Below are 24,833 nucleotides of genomic sequence, written 5' to 3' on the forward strand. Positions count from 1 at the left end.
CCCAGACCATATGAAATTCCACTCAATGAAAGTTCAGGAGCTGTTTCTCAAGCTGATGGATCAGTGGCCTCATATCTAACAGGTAAGAGCTGGAAACAAAAGCAATGTCTTTATGAAACCTGCACACACAAGCAATGCATGTAGGAATGCATTAAACATATCAACCACTGCAAATATGTGCAGTGCCCTAAAGGAACGGTTACTAGGAACTTGTTTCTGTTACGTTATGATGGAATATTCAAACATAAACATTCCCTTTCCAGGCTGATTGGGGTGTACCCAAACTTTTGAACCTGGCTGTGTATACATAAATCCAGTCTTACACACAAACACAACAACACAGGTTTACACTGCACACACACACACCGTCTGGCTCTGGATTCCATTAACATTAGACCTAGCGCCATAATGACTAGAAGCCAGAAGACTCTACATAGACAGGAAACAGTAATGTGTGTGTGTGTGTGTGTGTGTGTGTGTGTGTGTGTGTGTCCTGCAGAAACATCATTAACCTGCCTATCCAGAGCCGGTGGGACCTTTTATAGCATCAGTGGCCCACAGGCTTAACTCTCAAGAACTCAAATTAGACTCAGTTCATCACTTCACTGGAGGAGTTCATCTTACCCCCACGATCTCAGTGTGTGTATCAAAGCCCAGCGACACTTCCTGTGAACGCGTTACATCATATTTCAAAATGGTTGTACTGGTATTGTGTTCTCCCTGTGTCTGCGTGGGTTTCCTCCGGGTGACGGTCTGTGAGGAGTGTGGTGTGTTCTCTCTGTGTCTGCGCGGGTTTCCTCTGGGTGACTGTCTGTGAGGAGTGTGGTGTGTTCTCCCTGTGTCTGCGTGGGTTTCCTCCGGGTGACTGTCTGTGAGGAGTGTGGTGTGTTCTCTCTGTGTCTGCGTGGGTTTCCTCCGGGTGCTCTGGTTTCCTCCCACAGTCCAAAAACACACGTTGGTAGGTGGATTGGCGACTCAAAAGTGTCCGCAGATGCAAGTGTGTTAGTGAATGTGTGTGTGTGTTGCCCTGTGAAGGACTGGCGCCCCCTCCAGGGTGTATTCCCGCCTTGCGCCCAATGATTCCAGGTAGGCTCTGGACCCACCGCGACCCTGAACTGGATAAGGGTTACAGACAATGAATGAATGAATGCATTGGTATTGATACCTAATGCACAACACTTTATAAAACGAAAGTGAATGTCCTACAATGATCTTACAAACACATGTCATAATACATTATGTGACCTGCCTCCTAGGCTGTGATATGTATGTCATTATAATAAATAAAAAGCCTTTAAACAAGTTATTAGAACAGGTATTAGAAGATATATTTAGGGGGTAGAGGAATGAGGGAAATGTCATTGATTCAAATCCAATGAGTCCACTGCAGTAACAATGAAAGCACACTGCTATTGAAAGTAGGTCAGTGGTGGCCTTTTGACCAAAGAGGAGTCACTACTGCTTACTCTTTTTTGTCTTTTTGAGAGCAGATTAAATAGAGGAGAGTACGTCAGACAGTAGTTTCACTCCAGTATCATTGCTCTTCATATCCCCATTACAGATATACATAAAGAAAACAAGGAAATTAGCTCACAAACCCTACACGACCCAAAGTCTGTGGCTTTAAAATAGATTCTGTGAAAGGACTTGGCCTGTAAACACAGGTGAGGTCAAGTACTGATATCAGCTGATAGTTCTGGATCATAAACACCACTCAGATTCATCTCAGAAATGTGGGATGGTGCTGAGTCACTCTACAGAAGTCCATTCCACTGCTCCACAGGCCAGTGCCGGCGGTCTTTATACGAGCCGAACTCACCCTGGGATGTGAGTGGTGGCTTCACAGTTCACCATTTTATTTGGCGCCTTATTAAAGAGATTATAACGTGGACACAAAAGATTGCACCTTAACTATAGTCATAAGAGGTGTCTGCAAACTTTGGGAAACATAGTGTATTTTTGGAAGAGTCCTACTTTGTCTAAGTGGAGCAGGAAAGAGAAGTAGGACGAAGATGGCAAGCAGCTGAACTACATTCTCCATGCTCCAAAGTGAGTGGAGGTTGTGTTTTGAGGGTGTGTGTGTGTGTGTGTGTTTAATGCCAGGACTGAGACTGTCTTATCAAAACAGGATGTATTCTGGTATTTATTCGGAGCACTGGGATCTCATGGGTATAACCGATCCCTCATCAGATCTCTTCACAGTCCTCTTTGCTGATCACAAGGTCCTGACTCTTACAGAGCACAACAGAGGAAGCATTTTTCATTGAGGTGGCCTTTTCTATGGACACCGCTGGACAAAGCGAGTACATGAGGGTGGGAGTGACCTCTGAGTGGCAGTGAATGGACCGGTCAGCTCTGGAATGCACTGGAATGGGAGTGGAATGAAAACACTTTCTCCGGAGTTCATGAACGACTAAGACCATCTGGAGTTGACACACTGAGCAAAGCTTTAGTCACCCAAGTAAAGGTTTTACAGCATTGTAAATGCTCACTGCCCTCTTTACATCAGCGGTGCTGGGGTCAGAACACTCCCAGACCAGGTTTACATTGTTGACCATCTCTCAAACCCTCATTGGTGTAGTGTGTGTGTTCTCAGCTGAACTGGGAACAGCTCTTCTGCATAGAAGGCAGCAGTTTTATAATTACTTTATCTGTGCATGACCACAGCAGCTCATCTTCTATAGTTCAAGCATGAAATGTGATTATGTGTGTGTGTGTGTGTGTGTGTGTGTGTGTGTGTGTGTGTGGGACAAGAACATGGGGAAACACACCACAGAAACACAGGGTTAAATGAAGTTAGTGATTAGCAAGTCCTACCAGTCAGAAAGGCTTCTGAAGCCTTACCGCTGTGATCCAACACAAAATCATCCTGAGCATAGCGGAACTTCTCCGGCCCACACGCGATAAACACATCATCCTCGCCAAAGAAATCCTGCAGACACATGATCTAGAGGAAGGAAGCACAAAAAAGAAATAAATAGGACTGTTATTTTCTATCAGTGGCGTTTCTCTAAAAATGAAACGTGTTTTTTTTTTAGAATCAAATAACGTCATGTTCCACATTTCTTTGAATTTTTGAATTCCTAGAGTTTTGTACCAAAAAGATTAAAATGTCATGTTTATAGAACCATTTTCTGACCTCTACATGTGGATATTAGAGATCTTGTTGTTACTGTGTCTTTAAGAAACATGCAAATAACCTCCATTTTGATTGGCTTCTTGCTAAGGCAAACACCAACACCTTCATCCTTCATAATTTGAGTTATTCATTATGATCAGGCTCATGGCCATTGGACACAAGGCAGGAACACAACCCTGGACAGAGCACTAGTCCATCACAGGGCATCACGCACTCGTTCACGCCTGTGGATAGTCACTCACACTTATGCACAGATACACATCGCACCCGGGGAAACCCATGCAGACACAGAAAGAACACTCCAAACAGCTAAAAATACACCACAAAGCAACTGGGCCCCTGTCTGAGGGATGAGAGCCTGTTTGGTATATGGCTGAACAAGCAGCAGTGCTAATAGCACATTAGCACTAATCAGACATGTGCTTAAGGCAGCTAATGAAGGGCCTTCTCTCGCCGTGCCGTTTCTCCTCGGCTTTGACGAGATTTCCAGTGAGCGGGCGTCTCTCTGAGCTGATTTACAAGTAATCCACAACCCACAAGGGTGCAACCGCCAGAGAAACGCGTGCACACAGCATTTAAACAGTGTGTAATCCAGTGTGTTTAAGTATTTAAGAGGCTGTCTGTAGTCCATGAGTAAATAACTGCTCAGTTTCATCCTACCGCCTTATGATAGCATTATGCTATAGGAGTCCATTATGTATCTTATTTAATGCTTAGTCATTGCCGGCAACACAGGAGCAGGTCGATATTTTTATAACAAAACTATACAACTGTACTGTATATGCAAATAATGTATTGATGCCCACTTATAATTAGGTAAATAATCTGCTTAAAGTGGATTCATTCGCAGTGTGGACAGAACTTCTATAGTCTACACATAGCTTGTATAAACTTGAAAAGCTAGAAACGGGGGATGGTTTGTAGAAGCCACACATGAGCGCAGTTTAGAGGAGTGTCAATCAAAACAAAGAGAAAACAAGCTGGATGTCCCTAATCTTAGCCTCCATATATTCATTCGTTCATGTAACCCTTATCCAGCTCAGGGTCACGGTGGGTCCAGAGCCTACCTGGAATCATTGGGCGCAAGGCGGGAACACACCCTGGAGGGGGCAGCAGTCCTTCACAGGGCAACACACACACCCATACATTCACTCACACACTCACACCTATGGACACTTTTTGAGTCGCCAATCCACCTACCAACGTGTGTTTTTGGACTGTGGGAGGAAACCGGAGCACCCGGAGGAAACCCACACAGACACAGGGAGAACACACCACACTCCTCACAGACAGTCACCCGGAAGAAACCCACACAGACACAGGGAGAACACACCACACTCCTCACAGACTGTCACCCAGAGGAAACCCACACAGACACAGGGAGAGCACACCACACTCCTCACAGACAGTCACCCGGAGCGGGAATCGAACCCACAACCTCCAAACCCCTGGAGCTGTGTGACTACGACACTACCTGCTGCTCCACCGTGCCGCTTAGCCTCCATATACTTACCTAATAATGTTGCTTAACAACATAAGTCATAATGTCATTATATTGACAACCGATGTCTAACTTGATCCTTTAGTGGAAGCCGCCAGCGTCTCGCAGTTGTTCTACTTCTTTTGTGTTGAGGGGGCTTGTTTTGACCTTACTGAAGTCTATAAATCACAGCAGGACCACACCCATATCCCCCCATTCCCCTTTCTCTTTCTCCATCCTTCCTTTTCATCCACTCCAGCGCGAGCCTTGACTCCCCTCTGATCCCTCATTATCGTCAGCGGAACGAAAAGAAGCTGTCACAGCCTGTGATTACCGTGTTATTACAGCCATTGCACTGTCAGTCTGCTCAGAATGAAGCCCTGTACTTTGCTGCAGTCGGAGTCCTGCGATGCAAACTCTAATTAAGGCCTTCCAACATCTCTCAACAATGAAAAAAGAATCATTAAGAGATGCACCAATTACGAGGAGCTATAGTTAAACCGCAGTGGAAGAACATGGCTCCGGACCGGGCTGCTCTCTTCGGGTCTATAGAATATGTGTTAGTTTAGTCGGTTTAATCCACATAAGGACTGGGACTCACAGTGAGGTCAGAGTTAAAACGCTTTTGCTTTGCAGCCTACTGTAATTTCATATTCTTTGTATAACCATATGTATAATCTCAGGGCCCTGGGGAATGATCCTGGGGACGTGGCTAGGAGTCAAACAGATTCTAATTGGTTATACTCTCTCTGGAGTTAATTATTAGTTAATATAACGAAGCTGGGAAGTTAGTGCTCTCCTCCAAGTGTGTTGAGCTGTTTAATGACACTGAACTGGCAGTAGTTTGAAAGAAAGACAGGAACACAACGTAGTGTGTGTGTGTGTGTGTGTGTGTGTGTGTGTGTGTGTGTGTGTGTTTGTGTGTGTGTGAGGGGGTGTAACATTTTGGTCTCTTCTCATCTCCATCAGTTCCACTATGGCTGTGAATGTGCTGACAACATTAGCAAGCTGTCAAATGAGAATGGATCAGCTCTGTCAGCACACACACACACACACACACACACACACACATTCAGTGCCCTCACAATGACGCTGCAGTGAATGTGAATGTGTTGAGCTTGTACCTGAGGCAGATTGAACCTAACTATCATCGCTTTCTCTTAAGAGGTTTTACACACATTTGTCTTAAAGAGGACAGTCTTGGCCCACCACCTAATGATGATGGGGCCCACTCTTAAAGCAGTTACACAGTTTATAATCAAACCAATTATTGTATGTCATATTATAAGTACATTATAATTTCTCTGCTAGGTCCATACTGATAAAGAGATTGAATCAATGGCAATAACTATGACTTCTGGTTATGACTTTAGTGTTGGTTGATTTATTAATACATATGTAACCTTCCTGTAATCTGCATATATATTGATACATAAACACTGAAGAGGCGGCACGGTGGCGCAGCAGGTAGGTGTCGCAGTCACACAGCTCCAGGGACCTGGAGGTTGTGGGTTCGATTCCCGCTTCGGGTGACTGTCTGTGAGGAGTGTGGTGTGTTCTCTCTGTGTCTGCGTGGGTTTCCTCCGGGTGACTGTCTGTGAGGAGTGTGGTGTGTTCTCCCTGTGTCTGCGTGGGTTTCCTCCGGGTGACTGTCTGTGAGGAGTGTGGTGTGTTCTCCCTGTGTCTGCGTGGGTTTCCTCCGGCTGACTGTCTGTGAGGAGTGTGGTGTGTTCTCTCTGTGTCTGCGTGGGTTTCCTCCGGGTGACTGTCTGTGAGGAGTGTGGTGTGTTCTCTCTGTGTCTGCGTGGGTTTCCTCCGGGTGACTGTCTGTGAGGAGTGTGGTGTGTTCTCCCTGTGTCTGCGTGGGTTTCCTCCGGCTGACTGTCTGTGAGGAGTGTGGTGTGTTCTCCCTGTGTCTGCGTGGGTTTCCTCCGGGTGACTGTCTGTGAGGAGTGTGGTGTGTTCTCCCTGTGTCTGCGTGGGTTTCCTCCGGGTGACTGTCTGTGAGGAGTGTGGTGTGTTCTCTCTGTGTCTGCGTGGGTTTCCTCCGGGTGACTGTCTGTGAGGAGTGTGGTGTGTTCTCCCTGTGTCTGCGTGGGTTTCCTCCGGCTGACTGTCTGTGAGGAGTGTGGTGTGTTCTCCCTGTGTCTGCGTGGGTTTCCTCCGGCTGACTGTCTGTGAGGAGTGTGGTGTGTTCTCCCTGTGTCTGCGTGGGTTTCCTCCAGGTGACTGTCTGTGAGGAGTGTGGTGTGTTCTCTCTGTGTCTGCGTGGGTTTCCTCCGGCTGACTGTCTGTGAGAAGTGTGGTGTGTTCTCTCTGTGTCTGCGTGGGTTTCCTCCGGGTGACTGTCTGTGAGGAGTGTGGTGTGTTCTCCCTGTGTCTGCGTGGGTTTCCTCCGGCTGACTGTCTGTGAGGAGTGTGGTGTGTTCTCCCTGTGTCTGCGTGGGTTTCCTCCGGCTGACTGTCTGTGAGGAGTGTGGTGTGTTCTCCCTGTGTCTGCGTGGGTTTTCTCCGGGTGACTGTCTGTGAGGAGTGTGGTGTGTTCTCTCTGTGTCTGCGTGGGTTTCCTCCGGCTGACTGTCTGTGAGGAGTGTGGTGTGTTCTCCCTGTGTCTGCGTGGGTTTTCTCCGGGTGACTGTCTGTGAGGAGTGTGGTGTGTTCTCTCTGTGTCTGCGTGGGTTTCCTCCGGCTGACTGTCTGTGAGGAGTGTGGTGTGTTCTCTCTGTGTCTGCGTGGGTTTCCTCCGGGTGACTGTCTGTGAGGAGTGTGGTGTGTTCTCCCTGTGTCTGCGTGGGTTTCCTCCGGCTGACTGTCTGTGAGGAGTGTGGTGTGTTCTCCCTGTGTCTGCGTGGGTTTTCTCCGGGTGACTGTCTGTGAGGAGTGTGGTGTGTTCTCTCTGTGTCTGCGTGGGTTTCCTCCGGCTGACTGTCTGTGAGGAGTGTGGTGTGTTCTCCCTGTGTCTGCGTGGGTTTTCTCCGGGTGACTGTCTGTGAGGAGTGTGGTGTGTTCTCTCTGTGTCTGCGTGGGTTTCCTCCGGCTGACTGTCTGTGAGGAGTGTGGTGTGTTCTCTCTGTGTCTGCGTGGGTTTCCTCCGGGTGACTGTCTGTGAGGAGTGTGGTGTGTTCTCCCTGTGTCTGCGTGGGTTTCCTCCCGGTGACTGTCTGTGAGGAGTGTGGTGTGTTGCCCTGTGAAGGACTGGCACCCCCTCCAGAGTGTATTCCCACCTTGGCCCAATGATTCCAGGTAGGCTCTGGACCCACCGCGACCCTGAACTGGATAAGGGTTACAGATAATGAATTAATGTAATGTCTACACTGTAAAAAAGTCAGTATTTTAACGGTTCATATGCTGTTATTTTTGCTGTTTTTTTTAAATTGGATTTTTTTTATTTTACACAGTAGAGTGGCTGCAGTCTGGTGCAGAAACAATGCCAAACAGTGCCATATGCTCCCCTTACTGTCCGTGCTGTTAGAGAGGTATCTGTGAGCAGCCACTGAGTCTGATGACCATTGGGCACGATTAGGTTGCATTTTAGCTTTTATTTACTTTGGAATTGTTTGGTCAAAAGTCCAGTTTTTCTCCTGTGACGGACTATTGTTGAGTAATTTTGTCAGGAGGAGGCTTTACTGACTTATTCACTGTCTTATATTGACCCAATAAAAAGATTTATAAGGTCTGATTAGGATTAAAATGTTTCTTTGTTTCTTAAACTATGCTAGTAGCCTTACAGGCCAATACGGCTCACTAGGGATTGAGACAAACCCAGAAAGTGCTGTGTTAATCAGCCAGTGTGTGCTGTGTCACAGCTTTTTAATTATCTGTGATATTTTCAGAGCACACAGTACAGTTCAACCCCCCCCCCCCCCCCACACACACACACACACACACTGCAGTGCTCTGGGTAATCATTTATTCACAAGCAGTTTGGTGTTCTCTGTGCTGATATAATAACAATGAGCAGTGGGTGAACACACACACACACACACACACACACACACACACACACACACACACTGCTGAACCGAATCACCTTATTAAGGTCAGGTATTATTCCAGTGGTCTATTTAGATCGAGGTGGGATGTACTGATAGCCGTGCAGCAGGTGTATTTCTTTTTGACGGACATCCCATTGGGTCCATGTTCAGCTCCCTTTTGTCTTCTCTGTGTTTGTGTTGCATAATAATTGAACACCTCCATCACTTTCCTCTGAGACAGTCTCCTGCTCTCTCTCTCTCTCTCTCTCTCTCTCTCATTCGCTTTCTAAATCCCTATCCTCTCTTGTAACTGAGAGCTGATTCATACATAACACTTTCAAAGGAACACTCATGTTGCCTCTCCTTCCCTTTTGTCTGCTTTTCTTTCTTCTTTATCTGTGTTTCTTTTCTCTCTTCCTTCTCTGCCTCCTTCTCACTGTCGTTCTGTGCACCTCTTTTTCTTTGGTTTCTCTCTTCCTTAATGTATTTGCATTCTCTTTTTTACTGTATACGAGTATGTGCAGACCTCTCTCTCTCTCTCTCTCTCTCTCTCTCTCTCTCTCTCTCTCTCTCTCTCTCTCTCTCTCTCTTTGTAAAGGTCTCTTTAGTTCTGCTCTCCATCTCTTTGTGGTCTCTCTCAGCTCTGTTGACTGAGATCCACGTGAGGACCATCTGCTTCTTGTGTTGCCCACCTCACTAAGCATCAGAGATTGCTCGCCCACTGCTGATGAGTGTGTGTGTGTGTGTGTTTTCTGAGCGTGCCTACTCTACTCGTTTCACTGATGTCCTCTGTCCCCTATGAAAGTGAGTCTAAATTGGAGTGTACTGGACTTCCTGGCAGTCCATCACTGCCACATCGGCCAGCTCACCTCTCAGTGGGATTCCCTCCACAGGTAAAATAAAAAAAAAAAAGAATAAAATGCTGAGCACATTGCCTGGCAACAGCAGGGGATCAGAGTCACAGCTTTCTGCTTTCCCACTGAGCTGCACTCAGCTCCCAGACGCCAAATATCTTAAAGGGCCCATAGCAGGGAAACCCAAAAGGTACTTGGCTAACTCAAATACATTTGAATGTACTTTGTGATGTGACATGCCTCACTCATTAAGTAAAGTAGGCTTTTCTGTACTAACTGCTATCTTTCTTCACAGTTTGATCTAAGAGTGGCACAGTGCCACATCTCATCCTCTCATTGGTTCACAGTCTGTGAGGAGTGTGGTGTGTTCTCCCTGTGTCTGCGTGGGTTTCCTCCGGGTGACTGTCTGTGAGGAGTGTGGTGTGTTCTCCCTGTGTCTGCGTGGGTTTCCTCCGGGTGACTGTCTGTGAGGAGTGTGGTGTGTTCTCCCTGTGTCTGCGTGGGTTTCCTCCGGGTGACTGTCTGTGAGGAGTGTGGTGTGCTCTCCCTGTGTCTGCGTGGGTTTCCTCCAGGTGACTGTCTGTGAGGACTGTGGTGTGTTCTCACTGTGTCTGCGTGGGTTTTCTCCGGGTGACTGTCTGTGAAGACTGTGGTGTGTTCTCTCTGTGTCTGCGTGGGTTTCCTCCGGGTGACTGTCTGTGAGGAGTGTGGTGTGTTCTCTCTGTGTCTGCGTGGGTTTTCTCCGGGTGACTGTCTGTGAAGACTGTGGTGTGTTCTCTCTGTGTCTGCGTGGGTTTCCTCCGGGTGACTGTCTGTGAGGACTGTGGTGTGTTCTCACTGTGTCTGCGTGGGTTTCCTCCGGCTGACTGTCTGTGAGGAGTGTGGTGTGTTCTCTCTGTGTCTGCGTGGGTTTCCTCCGGGTGACTGTCTGTGAGGAGTGTGGTGTGTTCTCTCTGTGTCTGCGTGGGTTTCCTCCGGGTGACTGTCTGTGAGGAGTGTGGTGTGTTCTCCCTGTGTCTGCGTGGGTTTCCTCCGGCTGACTGTCTGTGAGGAGTGTGGTGTGTTCTCTCTGTGTCTGCGTGGGTTTCCTCCGGCTGACTGTCTGTGAGGAGTGTGGTGTGTTCTCTCTGTGTCTGCGTGGGTTTCCTCCGGGTGACTGTCTGTGAGGAGTGTGGTGTGTTCTCTCTGTGTCTGCGTGGGTTTCCTCCGGGTGACTGTCTGTGAGGAGTGTGGTGTGTTCTCCCTGTGTCTGCGTGGGTTTCCTCCGGCTGACTGTCTGTGAGGAGTGTGGTGTGTTCTCCCTGTGTCTGCGTGGGTTTCCTCCGGCTGACTGTCTGTGAGGAGTGTGGTGTGTTCTCCCTGTGTCTGCGTGGGTTTCCTCCGGGTGACTGTCTGTGAGGAGTGTGGTGTGTTCTCCCTGTGTCTGCGTGGGTTTCCTCCGGGTGACTGTCTGTGAGGAGTGTGGTGTGTTCTCTCTGTGTCTGCGTGGGTTTCCTCCGGGTGACTGTCTGTGAGGAGTGTGGTGTGTTCTCCCTGTGTCTGCGTGGGTTTCCTCCGGCTGACTGTCTGTGAGGAGTGTGGTGTGTTCTCCCTGTGTCTGCGTGGGTTTCCTCCGGCTGACTGTCTGTGAGGAGTGTGGTGTGTTCTCCCTGTGTCTGCGTGGGTTTCCTCCAGGTGACTGTCTGTGAGGAGTGTGGTGTGTTCTCTCTGTGTCTGCGTGGGTTTCCTCCGGGTGACTGTCTGTGAGAAGTGTGGTGTGTTCTCTCTGTGTCTGCGTGGGTTTCCTCCGGGTGACTGTCTGTGAGGAGTGTGGTGTGTTCTCCCTGTGTCTGCGTGGGTTTCCTCCGGCTGACTGTCTGTGAGGAGTGTGGTGTGTTCTCCCTGTGTCTGCGTGGGTTTCCTCCGGCTGACTGTCTGTGAGGAGTGTGGTGTGTTCTCCCTGTGTCTGCGTGGGTTTTCTCCGGGTGACTGTCTGTGAGGAGTGTGGTGTGTTCTCTCTGTGTCTGCGTGGGTTTCCTCCGGCTGACTGTCTGTGAGGAGTGTGGTGTGTTCTCCCTGTGTCTGCGTGGGTTTTCTCCGGGTGACTGTCTGTGAGGAGTGTGGTGTGTTCTCCCTGTTTCTGCATGGGTTTCCTCCGGGTGACTGTCTGTGAGGAGTGTGGTGTGTTCTCCCTGTGTCTGCATGGGTTTCCTCCGGGTGACTGTCTGTGAGGACTGTGGTGTGTTCTCCCTGTGTCTGCGTGAGTTTCCTCCGGGTGACTGTCTGTGAGGAATGTGGTGTGTTCTCCCTGTGTCTGCATGGGTTTCCTCCGGGTGACTGTCTGTGAGGACTGTGGTGTGTTCTCCCTGTGTCTGCATGGGTTTACTCCGGGTGACTGTCTGTGAGGTGTGTGGTGTGTTCTCCCTGTGTCTGCATGGGTTTCTTCCGGGTGACTGTCTGTGAGGAGTGTGGTGTGTTCTCCCTGTGTCTGCGTGGATTTCCTCCCTCCCTCGGTGCTCGGGTTTTCTCCCACAGTCCAAACACACGTATTGTTAGGTGGAGTGTCTGTGTGAAATGCTCCACACGTGTGAGTGTGTGAGTGACAGGGCTTGTGTGTGAAATTACCTACATGTGTCAGTGCATTGTCTTTCATTTTCAAATGTGAATTTAATGTATTTTGAACATTAAAAGCTTGTAAACAGATGCACCGAGGTTATCAACTGATGGCCCACAGATTTAGAAACAAGCAGCCGAGCAGAAACACAAGCAGCTCATTCACGTCTCAGCTTCAACGCACATGAATAATGGAAAGCTCAGACTCGACGAGGACAAACGAACATCGTGGATGGAGACGGAAAGCTGCAGGTGATGTTAACTGAGGTAAACTTCAAGAGGCTTTATTAAAGCTAATTTACACAATTCAATTTGGTCTTCGAAAGATTGTTTTATACAAAGCTAATGTAGCTAACAAGCAATGGAAGGTTGTACTGAACAATTAGCACTGTGAAACTGTGCACCTGTAATCATCACACACATGCTCACTCTGGGTTAATTTGGAAAAAAGTGTGTCACTTAGTATCAGAAAAAAAAGCCAAAATCTGAGGAAACATCTGCCAGCATTTCTTTAGAAATCAATGGCATTAATAACATCTTCATCTATTTTTTAAAAGGCTTTACACTAGCTGTTGGATCATTTCTGGAAGGATCTGTGAAACCCATAGTGAAGGTGAAGATCCTGATGCTTGATGACTACTTCTGGACCTCAAACACCACTCCAGCTCATCCCATTGTTTTGGATGGAGCTCTATCTCTCCAGGGATTGTTGTTCCACAATGCAACACTAATGGGTTTCGGGCCGTGTAGCTAATGCTTGCCGTTAAGGACAGTGTCTAGAAGCTCATGTACAGCTCAGTTCAGCTGAGTTCTGAATCTCATGGAAATCCTAAATGATATAATGCTGCAGATCATCGGATTAGAAATAGATACATCTCTTACTTCCTTACACTTATATCTCACTTTCCTAGAGACCTCCGCCTACTTAGGCAATTCGCTAGGTTTTGGGACAGACCCATTATCTTCGGGCCATTAAGGAATCACCTCGACCACCAGCAATGTGCAGTATCCACGTGCATGATGCGACCATATCTGTCCAAATCAGTTCAAAATGAAGAAGAAAAACAGAAGCCTTAGCTCACGAAGCCCACAAAACTAGACGAAGGTCTACTTTCAGCTGCTGCTGTGCTGTGACTCATCGAGAGTTCTGTGGGAACGCTGTGAGATTTTTAACTTTGCACCTCCACAGCAAGGCGCCAGGCCTCGGATCACAGCTCTGCTGGAGAAATACACACCTCTCTCCTTCATCTCATCAGCTCACTACAGTCCAGAGTCTAAAGTACTGACGGATTCACACTGCCATCTGCTTCCGTATCACTTACACATGGTCAGAAAGTGTATAATTGGAGGTGCTTTGAGTCACTCTACATTTATATAATTATAAATATTCTCCACTGAGGAATAAGCTCATATTTTTCAGGCATCAACCCACTATTCCCTTAAGAGCCCCTTCTATTTTCACTGTAACAGCTTTAAACAAGTCGGTGTCTTCAGTAATATGTAACACTGCAAGTTAAATGCTGTATTAGAGCTGCTTTTTCACAAATATAACAAAGTAACCTGGAGCACCGGAAGATAAATTCCCTGGAAACTGTGAGACCGCTCTGTTGCTCCAGTCTGGACAGACCAAAACAACTCAGGGCATTGAGATCACACAATGTCTCTGACTGGCTCCACTGGCATGCTTCTGGATGAGTGCCAACCATGTGCCCACCCGCCAGCCACAGAGAGAGAGAGAGAGACAGAGACAGAGAGAGAGAGAGGGAGAGAATGACAGAGACACTCCAGGAGGAAGAACTCTGTCTGGCTTCTTAAACGTGGATTGGGGGCTCCAAAGGGGGCACCACATTATCAGCAGAGAACAGGAAGATGATAGATAGATAGATAGATAGATAGATAGATAGATAGATAGATAGATAGATAGATAGATAGATAGATAGATAGATAGATGCAAAAAAACACTATGTAATAAAACACAGTAGTGTACTACTTTGTGTTTATTCTCCATATTCAATCATCGTTAATGGACCATAACAGCAATAAGCCACTAAAACAGTGCTAATTTGCTCAGTCTCGTGGAATGTGGGAGAAAACTATCCTTACGCCTATTTAATCTACAGTAAAACGGCTCTTTACTGTCAGCGCAGATGGTGTTGAGCGTTAGAGAAGAGGACAATAAGCACCAGAAGCTTTGCTGTAGGTTTTGACCTCAGTGGAACCCCATAATCCTGACATGTCCCTAAAAACAAGTCGAGCCTGACAAAAGTGGGGCCGCTCGCGCCGGAGAGGGACAGAAAAGGGCCCCAGGGACGGCTATTGTTTACTTCAAAATCCTATTTTACAAACAGCAGGATGGATGCCAGGCAACACTGGCACAAAAAGACTCTGTCTACCACAAATCTGTCTGGTTTGGTGTCGGAATTCACTTTTACACACATACACTTTTATAAAATAAAAACAAAACAAAAACAACCTCACACCAGGAGTTTTCACAAGAGCCACTCGTCCGATCACACACAACCCCTCCTGATTTGTCATCTGAGGCCATGTGTGTGTGTGTGTGTGTGTGTGTGTGTGTAAAGCTGTGTGTATGAGATTAACGTCTGACCTCAGATCAGAACACCATGTGGGTTTCGTTACTACACGCCACGAGCTGCAGGACTTTTATTATGCTAATCCACTCCAGACTGTCAATCACCAGCCCCCACTGTCCTCTTACACACACTCACACACTCAACCACCACACTCACTTTAATCTCTCTCTCTCTCTCTCTCTCTCTCTCTCTCTCTGTCTCTCTATCTCTCTCTCTGTCTCTCTCCTCTCTCTCTCTCTCTCTCTCTATCTCCCTCTCTCTCTGTCTCTCTCCTCTCTCTCTCTCTCTCTCTCTCTCTCTCTCTCTCACTAAACTACTAAATTTATAACTTATTATAAATATAAGTACATTCAAATTCGTCAAATTAACACAGACTAATTATCTTCTCTGAGGAGATTATATTGGTATATGTGTGCAGTAAGTGAGCTGACATGACAAGAACAATTATGAGAAAAAAAAAAGAGCCAGAAAAACAGAAGAACTACAAAAGCCATGGTTTTCTCCCTGACCCCCCACACCACTCCCATCCTATCCCTTCTTTACTCGCTCTGTTATCATTAAATCTTCAGGAGCTTCCGTCCCAGGTGACCCACTCCTATTCCTCCAGAGACAGACCAACAGCACTCATCCGGCTGTAAAATGATTACCCAGAGTCTAATAGCATGTCGTTGGCTGCCATTAGCTGCTAATCACAAGGCGTCCAGCTGAGGGCAAGGCTAATGCATGCTAACGTAATTCCCTCCAACAAATCAACTCAAACATGCCTATTAACACTGAGGGATCAGATCTCATCGTCTAGTTAATATTCCAGAATAAATCTGACCTATAATAAACACAAACACATAAATAAAGTGTGTGTGTGTGTGCTGCACATCAGCACATTGAAAACCTTAAAGTCTTAGGTCACTGGGCTGTGGAGCAGTGGAATTGTTTTCTCTACAGTGATGGAGTTCATTTTGTGGTAAGTTCCCACAGGAAAGAAAAATAAAAAAAGGAGCTCTCCTTAATGTCTCTGTAGTTTCTCCTAGAGAGCAATGAGATAAGATGGAAAATGAAAGGAAACTTTACCTGCTCAAGATAAAGACCTCAGTAATATCACGTGTCTCCCTTTGAGTTTTAGTGGAGATCTCAGTAAAGTCACTAAACTGTGCTCAGATTTGCCAGTGGTTCTCCCAAGCCATTACACATAAGCAATAATTAGCTATAACTAACTACCCAATATCTGTACCTGACCTCGCCCAAGTTTTCATGGCTAATTGCAAATAAATCCTCAAACCCAAATGGCATTTTGGAGAAACATGGCTAAGAAAACCTCAACTTCTCCCAGCGAAATGTAGCACGTTTGAGATTCAAAACACAGCCATTCTCTCCACCACGCATCAGCAATAGGCCTTTAGCCATTAGCATTCATGTACTGCAGCAGTGTAGAGCAGTGCTGGACTGAGAGTGTGTTGTGTGGCAGCTAGCATTGGTCGCATTAGCCTCCACCTGCCAGCTGCAGTTTAAACCCCCCGCACCCGCCTTTAGGTCTAATTACCACAGAGCTGGAAGTCTCTGCAGGCTGTCTATCACAGCCCCCTCCCCCTCCCCACTCTCAGATCTGGGATCAGAATCCCCCAGAAGCAGATGGCTATTAGTGGCAATTGAGTAGCCTTTGTGTTAGCGAACTAGCATGTTCAACATCATTGATGCTCATTGGCAGTTGTTATTCTTCTGCTTGATTCGACCTGAAGAGGACTGGGACCACGAGGGCGACGCAGACTTGAACAAAAGCAAAGCCTGAATGGTTTTCATTCATTGGCTTTTTCATTAGCATACTAGCAGGCTCCTACTCTGAAGTGGCCGTCGAGTTTACTTGACTGAAAACATTTTTAAGTGCACATTTAAATACGTTGCTGTCGCCAGACATGAGTACACTGAGGTAAACTACAAAACAAACTTAGATTTAAGATTCTGACAACCTGGGACTGAAGTGAAAGATGTATATTTAGTTATAGTTTTAGTCTTAGAACACATTTACAGAAAGCTTAGCATTTCTGTCTCTAAAGCAGATACAAAGCACATTGATAGCACTCAAGCTAAAAGTTTTTGCATTAAATAAAACAATAAACACAAACTGGGATTTGTTACCATGGTAACGTGGTTAACCCTCGCCACACCACGTGAAACCTATCCATCTCACTGTACCTGATGTCCCACTTTTTGTAAATATTTCAACAACCGCATCCTTACAAAACAGCCATCTTATCTAGGACAAATGCAGACATCCCTTTGCACTGGGGGCCTCTCGGCGGCGTCTCTCAGCATGCAACGATGAGGACACATCTACTGTAATTTGGTGTGACATCTAGAAATAACCCCCACTCCATGATGACCCAAAGCAAGAAGTACTAGACATTCTGAAAGCATTCAAACACTCAGGACTCAACCCTGTCCTCCACATATATATATATATATATATATATATATATATATATATATATATATATATATATATATACACACACATATAACATTACTACATGGGACATGACTGTAGAAAAGAGAGAGAGCATGTCTCATGGTGTGACAAGTAGCTTAACTGTGTGACAAGCTCCATCAGAGCGCACTACACTCGAGGATTAGATCAGTCTGGAGGATTAGCTTAAGGAAGGACACAGTGGCTGATGCTTTAGTGTAATCTATCTTAAATATTAACAGCAGCTTATAGCTTCTTATCTTCCCTCCAGAGGACTCTTGTGGTAGAGACCTCATATTAGTCTTACTTTCATCTTAAGACAAAATCAATGGACCTTCAAATGCAGAAAATACAGGACAAAAGGACTTCCCACCACCCAACCCCACCCCATTAAGCAGCAGGCTGGAGGCTCTACATTCAGCTGGATAGTGGCAGGTGGACGGACTGATTTAGCTAAACCAATCATCACCCAACAGCAACTGACTGGGATTCCAAGCCGGGGCTAAAAATAATACTTTCTAAGACAGAACAGTTTTCGGATTTCTCATTCACAAGCGTATAACAGAGTAGTGGCCTGGCTGAGTCAGGTTGCTTACTTTTTGCTTGATCCCATTACTGCCATGTGGATACAATAAGGAGCTGACCTTCCTAGAATCCAACCTTGTAGCTACTGATATGAGGCTGGAAATCAAAACTTAGGCTTTTCAGTTGACTATTAATCAGATTATTTTGTGTATTTGTATCAGTTGTATGATGTGCTCAACCTTAGATGTGGGTAATACACATTGCTATAGATTTATTAATGGAACAAAAACAAGATTCATCATTATTTATGACTTTTAAAGCCTCAGGGAAGTCATTGTGGATGCTAACCTTACACACTAATCTTTTGCATGAATTCCATAAGAATTAAATAAAATGCTGCGCTCTGGATCAGTTATATGTGAGCCTATATCGCCCCGGTTCAATGCTAAGGATTTGTTAAGCGGAATAAAGCCCCGCAGCTTTGAATAAGACATATTATATCTGTAGTCAGTCTATCAGTTCTATCCAGGTCTGTGACTAGTTTTGAGTAAATTAATTGAGAATAAAATATACAATTCCTGAAGCACAATTTTATTTAATTTTTCACTTAAAAGACAGTGGTTATAGTAGACAACAGGAGCAGCTAATCTTGTAAATATGGCAATAGCTTCTCGCAATAGTGTCAATCAAATGGATCAAAGTTCAAAAGAGAGAGAGCAAGACGGAAGTGAAATTGACAACACAGTTTGCTTCAAAATAAGAAAAGTCCATGCGGAAAGTGAATTTTTAAAATGCACAGAAAGAGCAGTTTATGGTCATTATTCTCGCAGCTAGTTCTATATGTTTCAGTGAAAAAAAACATGACATGAATCAACAGCTTCAATGTGAAGCTGTCACGACTGGGCGGAGGAGACGAGGAGGGGGGGGGGGGGCTGTACACGAAAGGAATGGTTTATCAGACAGAACAAAACAAAACTATAACAAATCAAACACGAGCAAACTAGAAAAACTAAACAGGACTAGACAAGGGTAAACTAAGAGACACAGAGACATGGAAACACACGTCTACACACACAACACCAGACAAACAAACACTGAGAACAAGGGGGTATTCAACAAACAAGGAACACCTGTGAAGGATGACAAGAGGGCAGGACAAAGGCGGGGCTTGGACGGAGACTAGAGCAACAAAACCAGCACATGGCGGACAAAGAAACAAACAAAAACAGGAAAGCACAAGACAGGGCAAGACCGTGACAGAAGCACTGCTATGAGACCAAGCACAGATCCTGAGGTTTGAACCTTTGCTGGGACCTCTGTTGATTTCAGTAAGCACCAGGGGACTTAGCGATACCTGCACACAGGAGCCCTGTGTTGGACATCACAGTCAGGCTAAACTGATTAAGAGCTCTCTCCCTCCAGAGCCTTAGTGGATGGTTATACACTCGTACAGATTACAGAATGGACTTCTTGTAGCAGAGGGCACTAACAGATATGAAAGGCACCAACACTAATGAAGTGGGAAGATGACCACTAATGTTCAAATTAAATTGAACTTGATTTACAAAAAAAAAAAAAATGGCAAGATTCCACACTTTCATCCTTTCACCCTAAGCACAGCTTTTTTTCCCCTAATGATCTAATGGCTCACAGTGAGAGCTCAGAGCTATTCCTTGGCATGCATTTTTTATGTTTATGGGCTGTGATCCGCTTGCTGATTGTAAAAGTGCCAAGGGGCTTTCCTGCTATGTGACTTCTGCTTCTGAGGCTTCTGCAAAGTCATCATAGTTCCCCTAATAATTGCCGCGCAGGCTAAAGCCCACAATGGCCTGTGATTGTTTCATCAAGATGATGATCTTTTAAGCTACTTTTTAAAGCTACAGCGATGAGCAAAACTTCAGGCGGTGCTTAACATTCTCTGTTTTGCTCTGCTGCTTATAAAGCGCATGGAACTGGAAAGTACGCCGTCTTTTTGATTAGACACAACCGCCCCGGGTTTTTGTTGGCATAGTGTTTTTGGGAAGTTTCTTTCAGGACAATTCAAAAAAACAATGCAGACTGAAAGAATAAACAATGCACTTCCCTCCACGGAACTTTAACCATCAATATCCCAAAGACAAATGAGAATCCTGAGAGAGAGAGAGAGAGAGAGAGAGAGAGAGGGAGATCAAAACGATGCCGGGAGCTTTAACACTCGACTCGTGCCAACCCATTCCAGACATTACCATAATCATTCCGTATGCGGTTTTGCCTGGCAGTTCTTTGGGGTGATTTTGCATAATTCCAGCAGACTGAGAGTATCACTACTCCACAGAGACAGACAGAGAGAGAGAGAGAGAGAGAGAGAGAGAGAGAGTCAGTCTATATAGCAGACAGAACGCAGACACCCTGCAGCACTCAGAACAACTGGACAATCCCCCCTGACCTCATCAAGGAGAGCAAGACTCCCATCACAGGGAATCCCTAATTTTTTTTTTTACTATGAACTGAGGAAATGGAGAGTTTCACAGTATTGTTCTTCCCAAATATCTCCTTCCTGTTTCTCTCTCATCTAGAAAAGAGACATAACCTCATTTTTGCTGCATTTTTGTATAATTTCAGCCAAATGTCTAAATATTCAGATCAAAAACTAGTCCAGAGACAACTGACATCTATCTGCGGCTCTCCAGACCGAGTCCAAGGCTGGACAAAGCCTCGGGTTTGGCACGGATAGCCCCGGCTTGGACGTCTGGGTTTTGTCAAAAGAGAGCACACTTACAGCCATCAAAGTCAAACGCTGGAGTATGTGTACACTGCAGTCGGTGATCTAGCGTGAATGACATAGAAATGTAAAAAATGGGCTTGTGTTACATAGCTTCTTATTAATATGACTGAGTAGTATCTGAGTAAATCATAGTTGATTACTATAAATTCAAAATAACTCACATGGAGATAGAAAAAAAAGCTTACTAATAACACAGGTAATTGACCAAAGAAGGCAACTATGGTGAGCACAATTCAAAAACCATGTGTAGTCCTATGTTCAGCTGCAGGCAGAAAGCATGCAGTCCATTACTAAATCACACATTGCTTAAACCCATACTCCACAACGAGATTGAGAGCCAACTGACTCAGCTGAAAAAGTCTCGACCACTTGTCATTTCAGCCACTTTATAAATGAGAGCTGGTAGAGCCGAGGTATGAAGGATACTTACAGTAGTATGAAGTCTGTTCAGTTATTTAATTTAAATTATAGTTATGGGATTGACAATGCATCATAAAGTACAAAAGTCACAGACTGATGCCAGTAACCACTACACTGACTGTCATTAGATATACATCCATTCGTTTTAATTTCCAAACTAATCCAGCGTATTATTAGAAGTATATAGAAACGAAAAGGACTCATAACAACCATCCAAAAATTAATAATTATGATTTCAAACCTTAATACTCTGGGTCTGAAAGGATGTGGAGCTGATAAGTAGCGCACACTGAGAAAAAGGCATTGACACAAATGAACATTGCCGAATTTTAGCCAAGAAAAACTTCGGCAAAAACTGAAAGGAATTCTCCAAATGCAACATTTGAACAAAGTAAATACTGAACACGTGATATTATATTTTAGTTGTTTATGCTTCTGTACCGTTTCCAATTTGATTTCTGATACTTTAAAAATAAACTGCATTTTTGGCTTAAACTTAGATTGTGACTATACTCTATGTGATGGTAGAAATATTATTATTTTAATTGTGGAGAGTATAATTGGGGTTTCGTGGCAATTTTTAACTCATTATATAAATCTTCCTGATAAATATTATTAAGTATTAAGTATTACACAAATAAATGAACAAAAACGGTGGCATAAAAATCACAGACAAGGCACAGGTACCAACAGAAAGAGGAAAGTAATAAAGAAGCATGAGTCAGAAAAGCAGAGCTCTGAGCTCTGAGGTTGTTATTTTGTGAGTCATGTGTAGCCCATCTGTGTATACTCCCCTTTCACTGCGAGCCCTCCACCCTTTAAGCTGTTACAGTGGGTTTTCTGGCTTTATTTAGTCTTTCTGCATTGTGATGACACCAGTGAACAACATTTACAAGCTGTAAACACATGCTGAAACGTTAGCACGCAACCAAATGTTGAGTTTGCTGTTTCTTCTTATGACAGAGGACATACACTACATGTCTAAACACTTATTGACACCTCTTTTAATGAGAGATTAGCTCTACTTTAAGACGCCCGTGCTGCTGGCAGATACAGTATGTAATCTTCAAACCAACAGGATGGGATACCGTGGAGCAGCTACACATGAGCCTGATTACCATGCTGAGGTGTTGGCAAGAGGGATATAATATCCCTAAGCTTTGGACTGTGGAGCTGTGGAACTGTGTTCTCTGGTGTTATCCAGAGCTAATGGCCCTCTGCTGTGTGGCTGAATACAACCAAATCCTCTCAGCCATGTGCAAATAACAATACATTGGAACCTCGAGTTACGAAGTGTTCCGAATACGTACAAATCGAGTTACTAGGTGTGAGCAAAATTTCTGATCCAGTTACGAATGTTTTACCGAGTTACGAAGAGCTGATCTTCGGGATCCGACCGATAGTTGGCGTGGTGTTCGCTCACAGATTCCTGTCGCATCCAGCCACCACGTTCTTCTCACATGTGACCGTTCAGTATCAAGTCGTATCTCGTTCGTTATAACGTTTTATAAGTGTTTTTAGTGGTTTTTGCAAACTTTATTGTGCACCACGGCCTCCAAGAAGACCACAAAAGCAAAGGACATCAGTGTTAAGATCTATGCTTCGTTCCGTGCCAGTATCCCTCCCTCCCTCTCTCCTTAGCTGCTCTCCGTTAGCTACGCTCATCTGTCGCCATGGTAAGATTACTGTACCGTATTTTATACATGTTTCTTAATCTATTTTGTATATGTTCTTTCATCTGTTTATTTTGTTGTGTAATTTTACGTTTGTGTGAGTCTTTCAAAGGAAAATTCGTTCCAGTTAAGAACTCGGTTCTGGGACGAATTAAATTCGTAACTCGAGGTCCCACTGTATCTAGTGAAGCCAAGCTACATTCAGACCCAGATTTCAGAAGAAACACTGGGATAGAAGCTGTCCACCAATATTCGCCCAAATAACTACTGTGATATTCTTTTAGGGTCCAGTCTTCTTTAAACACCACATGGTACTTAAGAGTCTCTGTGGGGGTTATCTATAAACGACGGCATTTTTATGCATGACAAGCATTAATGCTATTTACACACACCCCCTCGGCCGACTGTCCATCTGAGCTCAGCTGTTTAAGGGCAAAATGGTGCAGGTGGCCGTTCACAGCTGCTGATGCATATGGCTGGACTATCTATATGTTAATACTGTCATAACCCTATAATTAAAGGCTCCCTTGTGGATAATGTCATGGATGAAACCTCCTCTGTGCATTTTCTGGCTGTTTAGAGTAAATTCCCATTGTGAAGTGCATCTGAGGACATCTCCACATCATTCTGTATTCAAAAGTAAGGCTTTAAAATATATATAAAGGAAGGATTTAAGCAAGGCTTCTGCTCCCAGAACAAAATGTTAGATGTTTTTTTTTTTCTGTTGAAGCAAAACAGATTATTTTAGAGTTAAACATTTTGGTGATATGAGATTCAGGAGTTCAAATGCTAGGACAAAAGCAACCCATACCCCTCACACTCTTCACCTGGAACTCTCCAGGACAGTGATCACACACTAACACACACTGGTGATTATGTGCAGTGAACACATACGTATACACACACCAAGATTGGTGGGTTATGTGCCTTGCCGTGGATGTTGAGGGAGCAGAACGTACTACTTTGTCACCCACATTGACCTTTAGACCACAACGGCCACAGCTGTTTGTTCACGAATCAGTAAACCGTTAAACAACCCTCCTACCTGCTTTCCCTCCAGAGTGTACAGTCTCTTGACCACGCCGGAGTCCAGTTTGATGGCGTCCGTGATGTCGGTCAGCACTTGCTCAAAGGAGTGGGCCGTCTTCTTGTTGAGGAGGACTCGCACGGCCTTGCGAGGCTTCACCCCGCTGCGGATGACGGTCACCAGCTTGGGTTTGATGAAGTCCTTGGTCTCCTTTTCCCTAAGTTCATTCTTCAGAGTGGGCAGAGAGGAGAGAGAGCGTGAGGTGCCTGTCTTCACGTTCACTGACCAGTTCGGGTTCACGTTTTTGGTGTAGTCCACTTTACGGTAGGGTTCGTTAGAGGCGCACACATAGCTCTCACCTGTAGGGGAACAAGAGCAAACAGACAATATGAGATATCACCAGTGGTGGCCAGTTATATTTCCAACCATGGAGACTCCTAACCTGCCTCCAGAAGTTAAATAGTGCAGTTTCTGCAGTGCTGAGCCCAGAGTAGCAAAGCCAGAGGCGGTGTTCTCCATGTTACAGCTCAGTGGAGCATCATTATGATTTTCAAAACTGTAATTTTAAGGTACAAATGCTACCTAGTGTTGTTTTAATGAACATTAGCATTAGGTACAGTCTCTATCACATAACTCCGGGTTCCTAGGGCTGTGGGTTCAAATCCTGCCTTGGGTCTGTGAGGAGTTTGGTGTGTTATCCCAGTGTCTGTGTGGGTTTCCCCAGGTGCTACCGTTTTCTCCCACAGTCCAAAGACACATGTTGATAGGTGGATTGACTATACTGTGAGAGTACAGCTAACCACCTATATGTTCCTACCTTGTGCCCAGCCGTTGTGTGTATGCCCTGGACACACCAGGATGAAGCACTTACAGAAAATGAATGCATTAATAAATGAAAGATAGCTCTTTATGGAATGGTTCCACTATTTAAACATTGTGATGAAAGACCCTTTCAAAGACAGCCAGGGCACTAAAGAACTACAAAGCTGCCATCAGCCTTTTATCTCACTTCCCACTTATCAGAAACTGTAAAAGTCTGTCACAGAGAGAGTTTCCCAGCGAACCCAGGCTTTGATATACTCTCAGTGTAGAGAGTATCTCAAAGAGTTAATGCATCTGGAGGAATGAAATTGCTCTGATGTTTCCTCTAACCCACTTCTCTCTTTTCACACACTCTTGTGGTATTGGACGAGGGCCCAAATTTTCTCCCCACCATTCCAGCAAAACAGCTCCCAAGCTAACATTCCTTTTTCCCGAGGCATATTTCAGCCACAACTCAAGAGCTGCTAGTAAATGGAAACCACAAAAAGGGTGAATGAATGATTAAATCAAT

General features: G+C 45.2%; 1 protein-coding gene across 1 annotated transcript in view; it reads right to left on the reverse strand.

Annotated features, from left to right (window-relative positions):
- Positions 1–2,776: 2,776 nt before the first annotated feature.
- The window catches only part of LOC136705470 (serine/threonine-protein kinase DCLK2), a 29,685-nt gene continuing 7,628 nt past the window's right edge, over positions 2,777–24,833 (reverse strand). The window contains exons 2-3 of the mRNA XM_066679061.1: positions 23,519–23,859; positions 2,777–2,947 (exon numbers count right to left, since the gene is read on the reverse strand). Of these exons, the coding sequence (XP_066535158.1) occupies positions 2,804–2,947; positions 23,519–23,859 (485 nt within the window). The 3' untranslated portion in view covers positions 2,777–2,803. The remainder of the gene's footprint in view (positions 2,948–23,518; positions 23,860–24,833) is intronic.

The sequence above is a fragment of the Hoplias malabaricus genome, chromosome 8 (assembly GCF_029633855.1).
Source record: "Hoplias malabaricus isolate fHopMal1 chromosome 8, fHopMal1.hap1, whole genome shotgun sequence".
Taxonomy (NCBI): Eukaryota; Metazoa; Chordata; class Actinopteri; order Characiformes; family Erythrinidae; genus Hoplias; species Hoplias malabaricus.